Raw genomic sequence first — 12,280 nt, 5'->3', positions numbered from 1 at the left:
AGCCCTTACCAGTAGATCTATTAGCCTCCGTATTTCAATTAATACTGCATGTTCAAGTAAAGTTAATCTTTAAGTCCTGTTTGGCAAAGTCCTTCCAATCTCTGTCCATTGGGCTGTCTCAAATGTACTGTTATATTCTTAGGTTAGTGGGCAGTCTGGACCCCATTTTCAAAATATCTACTGTTCCTTCTTTTTATACCTTGTTAGGCTGTGTGTCTTTTCCATCTGCAAAACAAGCAGAAAGTAGTCAGATTTCCCACAATTCTGTCTCTCTTATTCTCATATTGCTGATTTGCTCTTCCTTATAAGGATCCCATGACAATGACATTATTCCACATGATCACACAAGTTAATGTCTGTATTATGCACCTTCCCACATAGTAAGGCAGGGTAAGGCAACCCAGTATGAGGAATTGGGTCCCAAGAGTAAAAAACAGACTGTCCTATCTCATTGTTAGGAATTCCACAAGCATACCAAGCTACACAACTGTAATATATGTATCAAGGGCCTATGTCAGTCGAATGCAGCCTCCCTGGTTGCTGATTCAGTCTCTGTGAGCCCCTGTGAGACAGGGCTACTTGATTCTGTGAGTTTCTTGGTGGTTGACCCTTATGGCTCCTACAATCCATCCTTGCTCTCTTCTTCAGAATCTCCCAAGTTCTGCCTAAGGTATAGCTATGAGTCCCTTCATCTTTTTCCATCAACTGTTAGATGAAGTCTCTATGATGACACTTGAGGTAGGCAACAAATTATGAGTGTAACATTGATCTTTGGGCTACCCAAACTCTGGGTGCTGTCCCTTTAAGCAATTTCCTCTCATGGCAAGGGTCTCAAGCTGGACCAGTCATTGGTTGGCCCCTCCCACAATTTCTGTGACACTTTTACCCCAGCACATCTTGTAGGCAGGACAAATTGTAGTCAAAGGTTCTGTGGCTTGATTGGTGTCATAATCCCTAAGCTGATTACAGTCTTGCCTGGTTACAGGAGATGGCCAGTTTCAGGTTATGTATTCCTGATAATTAGGAGTCTTAGCTTTGGTAACCTTTGTATATTCATGGGTGTTTCCATTGCATTAGGTTTCTATCTAACCCTGAAATGCCTCTGTTTCCTACCTTGTCTTTTAATACTCTCCCTTTCTATCCTCTTCTCCTCATTCCTACTGTACCCTCCCTACAAGTCCTTCTGTGAAATGTATTCTATATCCCCTTCCCAGGAAGATACAAGTGTCTCCTCTTCAGCCATCCTTGTTACTAAGCTTCTCTATGTGCATTGTAGCATGGTTATTTTTTTATAGCTAATGTTCACTTAGAAGTAGTATATGCCATGTTTATTTTTCTGGGTCTGGGTTACTTTACTCAGTATGATTCTTTCTAATTCCATCCATTTGCCTGAACATTTCATGTTGTCAATGATGTTAACAGGCAATTGACAATCTATTGTGCATATGTGCCACATTTTCCATATTTATTCTTTGGTTGAGGGACATCTAAGTTCTTTCCAGGTTCTGGCTATTATGCATAAAGCTGCTGTGAACATAGCTGAACAAATGTTCTTGTTGAAAAATGAAATATCCTTTGGTCATATGTTTAAAACTTACTTTATCTTGGAATCTCTTGTATTCTTCAGCTATTGGAATTGAAAGTTCTGCTCAGTGTAGGAGTCTACCTGGCATATGTAGTACGTTAGAGTATTTGGGTCCTCTGTAAGAACAACACATGCTGCTGAGACATCTCCACAGACCTCTTAGTCATGGTTTTTCTTACATATGAAGTGATCTTTCTGCAATTACCCAGCCATAAGTAAATAAAATGTAATGATGTTTATATTGCTTCATATTTCTAGACCTGCATTGTCAACTATGTCTTGAGTGGTACTCTGACAGTAGAGCAAACGCCTTTACAAATTACATTTGATTTACTTGTACATCCTGTAAAAATATATGCCAATCACAAGAGAAAGTTAAAGATTTCAAACAGCTGACTCCTCTCACTCTTTAAAAAGACCTTGGGAGCTCAGCCCAGTGATCCCCTGCTGGTCTCTGCCTGTGTTTTCATCAGTTGCTGGATGAAGGTTCTATGATGACATTTAAGATATTCATCAATCTGACTACAGGGCAAGGCCAGTTCAAGCACCCTCTCCACTTTTCTGAGGTTCTTAGCAGGAGTCATCCTTGTGGATACCTGGGAATTTGTCTTTTGCCAGGTTTTTTGCTAGTCCCATATCTCCCTCACTCAAAATACCTCGTTTCTTGCTCTCATCTCTGTCCATCCTCCATTTCAATTCTCCTGTTCCCTCAAGTTCTCCTCCCACATCCTCTTCTCCCTTCCTCTTCCCCTCTCACCCTCTCTTCTATCCCATTCCCATGCTCTCAATTTTGTCAGGTGATCTTATCTAGTTCGCCTTTCCAGGTGGATCTATGTATGTTTTTCTTAGGGTTCACATTATTACTTAGTTTCTCTAGGATAATGAACTGTAAGCACAATTTTCTCTGCCTTACAACTTAAAAATGAGGCCATACCATGTTCATCTTTCTGTGTCTGGGTTTCCTCATTCAGGCTGGATTTTTCTAGTTTCATCCATTTTTGTGCAAATTTCAAGATGTCATTTTTTTTTTTATAACTGAGTAGTACTTTAATACGCAAGTTGCCACATTTTCTTTATCCCTTCTTTGATTGGGGGCATTTAGGTTTTTTATAGGTTCTGGGTATGACAAATCATTCTGCTATGAACAAAGTTGAACAGATGCATTTGTTATGATTGAGCGTCTTCTGGGTATATTCCCAAGAGTAGTATTGCTGGATCCTGAGGTAGGTTGATTTCAAATTTTCTGAGAAATTGCCATGCTGATACCCACCAGCAATGGAGGAGTGTTTGCAGAAAGGGGTTAATTTAAGATATAAGAACTAGTTAGAAATATGCCCAAGTCATCAACCAAACAGTGTTGGAAATAATATAGTTCTTGCATCATTATTCAGGTCTGGGTAGCCAAGAAATTAAAAAGCAGTCTTCGTTTACATAATTAGTAAAATTACATAAGAAAGCAGGCATCAAGAAATATTACAGTTACAGTATTTTTTGTGAGCCTAAAATTTCACATCTAAGTTATCTTCTATCATAACCATGGAAAACTATAACTATTTGTCTTCAATGCCACAAAAGACCCTAGAAGGATACAATATTACATAAGTAAACAGGACTTGCATTGTAAGAAACTTTGAATTGAGAGCAATATCTCACTGCCAGGGCAATCTCCCAAAGTTGTTCTGTAATATTGGGGCATCCATTTTCAACCTACAGGCCCAAAATACCCAGCAGATTTTTCCGTGAAGCAGCAAATTTGAAAGACTCTTTTGCATATATTGGCAGTTTGTCAGTCACTTTCTTCTGTGTCCTGCCAAATGTCTGGAAGATTCTTTCATGAAGCAGAAAGCCTGAAGGACTGTCTCACCTTCTTTAGGAAACTTCAGCAGTCCATTTCCTGTGGATACTGGATGCCCTGTTTATATAGTACACCATCAAGCAGTCCAGGCAAGAGCAGTTTCTTACCCTAATGGGCTAGCCTTGTCACATTGAAGGCAAATTTCATAAAGAGTTTCTTCAATGCCTATAAATCTCTCTGAAGTAATAGTGCTGCCAGAGGCAGACATGTCTCACTGTTAAGAAAAGTCCAAGTTCTTCATACACTTTAAATACCACATTCTGTCGGTCTTTGAAGTGTTGAAGATTATCTATCTAACTGAAATATATCTCCATTTCTAGAAAACCTAACTAACATGAATACAAATTTGACTATTACAAATTACTACTAATCTATAATTTTTAAATATACTTTAACTTTTTAAGTGAGCTGTGTAATCATAATACCTTAAACAAGAGTGGATATATATATATATATATATATATATATATATATATATATACACACAGTGTTACAAAACTGATCTTAAATTTTTATCAGTGGACCAAGATTCGTGCCAATGCAAAGTATTTATCTCTATATCATCTCCCCCCCAGTTTTTGAAAGAGATTTACTGTGGCCATTTACCACTTGTAATCAACCACCTTTAAATGAAAACAAACGTTTATAAAGGATCATTTTACTTTTTAATATTTATTTTATTCTTTGCTCCTTTAATCTATAACCATTTGTACTCTTTTATGTTGTTTTTACAATATCTTTAAATACTTTATTTTTTAAAGCTGTGTGTTTTCTTTTATAACTGTCTATACTATTTTCCTCTCTCTCCCAAGCCTATGTACATTTTTTAAAATGCACTGTGTCTCATTTAGAGGTCTTTGTCTGAATCCGTCCTATTGTGTATCTGAAATTCTTTTCTGATCTCTGTTTTAAACTTTTAAGTGGGCATGGCAGGGACCAGAGTGGCTGCTGTGCCTGTTGGTCCACCCTGCTTGACTTTCCATTGCAGAGATCCATTTACCACCAGCTCTGTGAGTCATGTTTATCACTCCAACACTTGGAAGCAGTTTCCCCACTTCATCACCAAGTAACTTGCAGCACCCTGCCCACTAACCCCATCAAAGTACTCCATGGTGAAACCTCCAGAAAGAACCAGAACCATTTTTGCCATCAGCATAAACCAGGAAGCTGTTTCTTAAAGGAGTCTCACCTCTGTTTGCAACCAGCAAACAGTTTATATGAAAAACAAAATGCAGCCATGAAGAAGCTGTGCTTGGCTCCCATTTTTGTGGGTCTAAAAGTTCTATTTTTTTCTTAAGCTTTTTTAGGACTTATGTGGACCTGTGCCCTAGACGGTGGGCATCATTTGTAAACAGAGACTCCCTTTTCATTTCCTGGCCACCCAGTCCCAAATAATCACACAAAAACAATATTAATTACAATACTGTTTGGCTGATGATTCAGCGTATTTCTAGCTAGTTCTTATATCTTAAATTAATGCATTTCAGCCATTTTATATTTTACCATGAGGCTTATGGTTTCTTACCTCTTGCTTCTCAGGCAGGCATATATGTTGAATCCTTGACTCTGCCTTCTTTCCTCATCTATCTCTGTTTGGATTTCCTGCCTTGTTATATCCTGCTGTGCCATAGGCCAAAGCAGCTTCTTGAGTAACCAATGGTAACAAAACATTTTCATAGCACACAGAGGGGGAACCTCACATCAATATTCATCTGGTTGCATATAGATGTTGAGGGTGTAGGCAATGACTTTATGTAGGTTATAAGCAGTTGATATGTGTTGATATGGGTGTAGGCAATGGCTATCTGTGGAGGACAATATAGCCTCAGGCTTTATGTAGGTGAGGATGTAGATGCTGGTTATGTGTAGGTGAGGATGTAAACACTGATTATGTGTAGGTAAGGATGGAGATGCTGGTTATGTGTAGGTGACGATGTAGATGCTGGCTAATTACAGGTGAGGAAGTAGACCCTATTGAGAGTGCCATGTTGTTTTTCCCAATATATAAACAATTTCCAAAGAGAATGTGAGAGTAAACACAGGTAAGTTGTGCATTAAGATGATTTAATGGCTATTTGTAGTTTTTTCACAAAGTTCTTAATATTGCTGATCAAAGCTCATCTGTCTCAGAGTTATCTAATTATGCATGAAGCTACTTTAAGAAAGTTAAGACACTAATCTGTTCTGAGTACCTCACGATCAGCAAGAAGCATGGGACCATTCTCTCAAGGGTTAAAACAGGTTGACACATGAGTTGAGGATTTCCTTTTTAAGCTGTGTAAATGGGTCAGATCTAAGAAAGTATTTTTTTGAAAGGTCACAGAATTTATGAGGAGAAGTTTCTGAGTTGAGGCAGTCTCAATTCTATCCACTCAGAGTTCTGTTCCCTTAAAAACCCACCTTGCCCCCCACACAGTGGCTGTTCTTCCTGTCTGGGTGCTGGTCCTGCACACAGCTGCCATTTTACCCAAGAACATCTTGTCTCCTGTAAATAATTGTTATAATTCTTTCAAACAAGGGAGCCATGAAGATTAAATATAACAAAACTTAATGTGAATTACTTCATAGGTGAAGAACTGACGTATCGAGATGTGTTTAATGACCAACGTGCTAGACCACTGTCACCAGCATCTGATATGTTGGTTAGCTGAAAAATAGAGGTTTTGCTTAAAACAGGGAATGCAGTGGTTAGCATAAACCTCTTAGGAAACAGTCTCCTTTTTGCTCCTGTTTCTGTTTAAAGCCTATTTGTTTGAAGACGAAACCAAGGAAGTGTGGCCTTTCCTGTAACTACTTGTAAAAAGCAAGAAAGAGAGAGAAGGAGCTGAAGCGGAAGCACACAGTGGTTACAGCTTGCATTTCTGAAGATACTTGGTGAGATCTCGGTTTTCACAGTGACTTCTCCATGGAGACCTGTGAGGAAAAGTGAGACAGGGAAGAAATGATTGCACTGAACTCTTCTGTCACACACATTCTCAGTCTCTGGGGCAGGAAAGAGAAATAGTGTGAACACTGATGCTAAGGAAGATTATTATCTGGGCCAAGAACTAATGTGAAATGCAGGCTAGAGCTGCACCCAGAAACAAATACTAACTGATAGAGCTCTGTGTACACGGCAGTTTGAATCTCTCCAGACTATGAGCAGAGCACAGGATGCTCAATGTCAATGTGACATTACATGAATGGTACAGTGAATTGATCTACAAATAATCTGAAGGCCTGATGAGGGAGTAGTCAAATGTGGGAATTCACACAATCTAGAGAAATTCCCTAAAACCAATGATGTTGCTAAAGACCCCACCTGTACCTACAGTGCCCTGTATCACAGTTGGGCCTCAGAAAGACTCACATAAATCAACAGAACCAGCAATTTCTCCTTCCAAAGTTCCAACATACCATGCTCTAATGGCTTGTGGTGTTTGCACAATAATTTTTGCACATTTTATGGATTCAGTGATGTCATCCTGGAGCAAAACTGAAAGACAGAGGTGAGGAATGACAAGGAATGTTACAGAACCCATTTTCAGTTCAGATACAGGCAGCTTTCTTCTGTGACACTGAGCAGTCCTTGCAAGAAAGAGCATTCCAAGCTACCATGCATCTATGATTAGTGGAGAGAGTCTCGATTCTATCTCGATGACACATGCTAAGTCATTTTATTTCTCATTTTTAAAGTCCTTGGGTGTTGGGATATACTTAATTGGTAGAGTGTTCTTAGAATTCCATCACTGATTAAAAAGTTGAGAACATATTGTAGTAATGAGGAGTCACTCTGGAGACTCTGGGACTGTCAGCTACTATGAGGGAAGTTCTTCTTTACTCTCACACTGGAAAATAGAACATGCTGGAACTGTCACCCGGACCTACCTTTGGAAATTTATCCTGAAGAAAAACAGGGCCTGAACAGATTGCTCAGTGGCTAAGAGACCTGAATGCTCTTACACAGAATTTGATTCCCAGCACCCACATGGCAGCTCTCAAGGATCTGTAACTCCAGTTCCAGGAAATGAAAGCAGGCACACAAGTGATACACTGTCCTGTATGCACGCAAAACACCCACATACATAAAGATAAATTAATACTTTAAGAAAGACAATAATGAACAAGCCTCTTTTTGCATTTATAACCAGTAAAATAAAAGGAGCCATGTGCTCCAAGACTCAAGACTTGGGGCCGAGGACATGGCTCAGGGTTAAGAGCACTCACTGGCCTCCAGAATCTTGAGTTCAATTCCAAGCAATCATATAGTGGCTCACAGCCATCTATAATAAGATCTGGTCCACTTTTCTGACATGCAGATAGAAACTGTAGACATAATAAATAAATAAACCTCAAAAAGAAAGGACTCAAGACATAAGCATTGTATTTTCAGCATGGCGAATATTGCTGCTGCAGTTTTATTCACTCTAATGAGAATCCAGGTCAATATTAGTACTATGGAATAGAACCAGCAATAATAATCAACTCATAAACACATGCAAATATAATTTGGGTATAATTGTAAAATCTTTACATGTTTCTATGTGAGTACTTATGTGCATGGTAAAACTCTACATGGACCTACACCATAGATTTATAGTCTAGAAGAATGTTTTCAGAGGTTTCTATTTATATCAATACTCTTAGCAGGCAAACTTGGAGTGATATTCCTCTTTCGCTATAGTTTCTAAGACGTTTCCATGACTCTAGATACGTCTACACTATGCCTTTAAAGACAGGCTAAGTAGGCTTAAAAATGTCCAACAGTCTCTTTTTCTCTTGAAAATATTACGAAGTATAGCAGACTAGGAATTAATAGTTCACTGCTTAGTGTGCAGACCAAAAACGTAGCAAGTCTCCAGTTCAGTTCCCATACTGGAAGAATGAAACAACATTTAAAATGGAACCAATTTTATTCATGCACTACAAATTATATATTGCTTCTGCAAATGTATGAGTTTAAGTTGTACCATCCCAGGCCTCTATCCTGTTAAAAACTTGTTTTTTCTTGTAAAAATAAGTTTCATCTTAAATACATAGATCTATGTTATTTTATTAGATGATAATAACGTCTAGAAACAGATTGTTTGGACATGCATTCTAAAGAGTCAAAAAATAAACTTTCATATTTGTAATTCACAATAATTTCTCTCAACACTGAAAGTACATCAATACATATAAATAAAAGCCAGTTGGATAAATTGCCAGTGACTCAGTGGTATTCTGTCAGATGATCTTTATAATAGTACATACTAGAAATTTGTATAATAAAATTCATTTTGTTTAAATGATCTTATAACAATATTCATAACTACCCCTATATAAACAGTGAGATGGAAATCTTCAGGACAAAATACAAAAATAAGGTGACCTGCAATAATGTGGTACATTTATGTTATGAAATTTCAATCTCCTAGAAATATTTATTTTTATTAATTTTAATTATTTGTCTGTGAATAGGTGAGTGCATGTGAGAATAGGTTTAAAAGTTTCACTAAGTTTACTGGATACCGGATCTTTAGTTTTTAAATTTTGATTAATTTAACATGTGTGTCGATGTGTGTGGTGGTATGTTATGAGTGCACTTGCTCATGTGTGTTTGTATATGTAGAATTCAGAGGACAGCCTAAGGAACGGTTATTATTTTTTTTTGATACAGGGTCTGCACAGAAATTAGATTACAGATTAGGTTCTGCTTGTTGGTTAGAGAGCCCCATGGATCTGCCTGTCTCTGAATCCCCAGTGTTAGTCTTAAAATTGTGTGCCACCAAACTCAACTTTTATGTGGGTGCTGAGTATCTTAGATGACTCTTGTCACTGAGCTACCTTGCAAGCTTCTGTTTATTTTGTTTATTCATTCAGTGATTTTGGAGACAGAACTAAGGTCCTCTGATTGGTAGACAGGGCATTCTATCACCAAGCTAGGATCTAAGCCTAATGTCTTTCTTGGCTAATTTTGATGTGTTTAACAATGACTTTCTAAAATTCATAAAAGTCTCCCCAGGTTCCTGATGCTTCGTTCAGTGTGTCTCTTGCAAAGAATCTCTGCTCTTGAAAATAAGAGCGGGTGGGATGCTTGATAGCCCTCCAAAGCTGCCTTGTCTTACCGCTGCAGGGTATCCCACAGCCATTCGATGCTCCTGGGGTGTGGCCATCATCACACCAATATTTGCTACTGATTTGAAATATCCCATAGCTGCTCAGTTTTTTCCGATAGTTGTGGGTTTCATACTTTGAATTAAACTTACTCACAAACTGGGCCATACACACCCCTAGAAAGAAAAAAAAAACATCATCAATATGCAGCACCATCAAATGATTCATATTGGATATCAAAATTAGACCCTTAAGTTAGTTGTATTTTATAAGTGATTTACTCTATAAGTACAATCATTTGATTAAACTCTAAAATATGCTACCACTATTTCAGGTCAGGTCTGGCTGTGTTACTCAGGGTAGTCTCTTGTCTCAAGGGATCCTCTCCCTGTGCCTTACAAGTATATGGAACTGGTGTACCTAGTCAGCAAGTGACTTTCAAATGCCCCAAAGAAAATCTTTTTGAGGACAAATCAATTTGACTGAGAACAAACAGAAGAATATTTTTTTTTTTGAAAAAAGTACTCAAAGAGATGGAATGATCACGGCGGTGCTCACCTTTATTCCCAGCAATCAGCAGGCAGAGGCCTGTGAATCTGTGGGGATATGAGACCATTCTCGTCTCCTTAGCAAATGACAGGCCACTCAGTGTTATACAGTGAAAGAAAGACCTTACTCCCCCAAATATAGTAGTTGTTTCTTCCATTGCTTTCTCCTCCCACATCTATCCTCAACATACCTCTGTCTAAAATAGAAACACAAATAGGGGTTAGTTGGATTTTATAGATTAATATCAAATAGATAGGCTAATAGAAGATGTTCCTATGAGAAAAATAAGGAATTCTTCAGAGAAATGTTTTGATAACCAAGCTGAATTTACACGTTAATTTAGAATTCTTTTTTCTTCTCTGTGTCACTAAGTATCTTACTTTGGCCCAGAACATGCAAAAATTTCTTGCTTCAGTGTCCCATTGCTTGGATTCCAATATGTGTACCATGAAAAAATGGCTGATGAGATTATTGAAAAGAAGAACATTTGAACAAAAAAGGCTATTCGGCTATTACATCCTTCTATTCATCTATCAACCATCTCTTCATCCATCCACACATACACCTGTCTGTTTATTTGTTCATGGACAAATAGTTGTTGAGTAGTAATCTCTTTTGTCAAATCTAACAAGTGCATTAGTTACATTTGCGTAGATGTAGTAAGCCATGAACAACCTTTCCTCATCCCTGTCTTCCATTTTGCAGAACAAGAGGCCATCCCAGAGTGAAGAAGCATACTACATTGTTTCATTTGCCGTTTCAGGAGACCACATTTTAGCAGCAACTGGGGGAGGGGGATAGGATCCCTCTGTCCTAAATAGGAAGTTCATAAACTTTGAATAATTTTCTCTCAGAAGGTCCATATGATGGAACGAGAAATAAAGACAGGGATCAGTCGCTCCAGGCTCTCAGAACTCAAGTTGTGAATGAGTCAATTCCCCCACCTTTTTCCAGCCCCGTCTGCACTATTGATTCTGAAGTAACTGGAAAACCCAATGAAACTCCAAGAGTACTTGAACATGGCACTATTCCCCCTCCAATATCGTCACCCCAGTATCGCTGATAAAAAAGACAAGAATGTTTTTAATCAAATTAAGGGAAACATACAGGAATCCTAAAAGCTTATTGATTACAGCTCCCTGTCTGCTTACTCATTGCTTCCTTGTACCGGTTCTCAAAAGGGTTCTTATCTGGATGGATCAAGAGTGTGCTTATCTGGATGGATCAAGAAGAGACTTACAGTTTTCCAGGCTGAATCCCCTGTAGCCCTCCATTCCATTTTTGTTCATAATTCTGGCAAACTCACAGAGTTCATAGACCTTAGCCTGGACAGTGACAAAAAGCAAGAGCAACCCCAGGTTAAGGAGAGCCTTCATGCTGCCTGGAAATCTACTCAACAACTACCTAACACAGGCAGGTCCAAGTATTTAAGCATCTTTTAAATCCCGACATCCTCTAATGGTTTATGGACTCTACCTTTTGAGCTTTGTGCAAAGCAGGAAGTTCTTATTGATCTACAAACTTCAAAAGTATTTTTATTTTCTCCCATTGTTTGAACAGAGATGTTCTGTTCTATAGATAATGATAAAATGATACTGTTTAATTACTTGGCTCATAAAGAACCAGGAGGTAGAATTTCTCCTAAAACAAAAAGCCCTTTTTATTTTATCTTGAATATGAATAATATAAAGAAAAACAAATTAGTTTTGCTTTTGTACCTAACTAAGAAGTGACTATAAAACAACAGTCTTTTAAAATTGAACTTTCTCATGTGCATTTTCCATTTTGGTCTTTCTTTTTCACTTAAAATCATCCTACATAGACCTTCACACAAAATGAATCTCTTAGTACTTATTGTGACCCAACTTCCTTAGTTTCCTTTTCTCGGCTTTCTTGATAATATTATTTATTTTTTTATTGATGCAAACCAGTAGTTTCATTTCTTTCTGAGATAAGGTCTCACTTTGCAACTCTGGCTGGTCTGGAAATTGCTATGTAGACTAGGGTATCCTTGAACTCTTCTGCCTCTTGAGTGCTAGGGTTAAAGACATGTGCTACCATGCATAGCAACCAGGTTTTATCTTTTTTTAAAGTGATTCATTTAAGTCATCTCCTAACATAAGCAAAGAAATAGAATATCAATACACTGGTCATTATTTGATGTAAGAAACAGTGACTTTATAACCCTACATGTTTGTGGTCCACATTCAAAGTAA

At 37.9% G+C, this 12,280-nt stretch overlaps 1 protein-coding gene across 1 annotated transcript; it reads right to left on the bottom strand.

The window, feature by feature from the left end:
- Positions 1 to 6,286: 6,286 nt before the first annotated feature.
- LOC125413987 (lysozyme C-2-like) lies at positions 6,287 to 11,440 on the bottom strand. Its single transcript, XM_048455704.1, has 4 exons — positions 11,305 to 11,440; positions 9,527 to 9,691; positions 6,837 to 6,915; positions 6,287 to 6,353 (listed from the first exon to the last, which is right to left on the bottom strand). Exons 1-4 carry the CDS (start codon positions 11,438 to 11,440, stop codon positions 6,287 to 6,289), a joined length of 447 nt encoding a protein of 148 aa, XP_048311661.1.
- Between the last annotated feature and the right edge of the window lie 840 nt (positions 11,441 to 12,280).

The sequence above is a fragment of the Myodes glareolus genome, chromosome 23 (assembly GCF_982192425.1).
Source record: "Myodes glareolus chromosome 23, mMyoGla1.1, whole genome shotgun sequence".
Classification (NCBI taxonomy): Eukaryota; Metazoa; Chordata; class Mammalia; order Rodentia; family Cricetidae; genus Myodes; species Myodes glareolus.
Note: the sequence above shows the minus strand (reverse complement) of the source record. Positions and strands in the feature narration are given on the sequence as shown.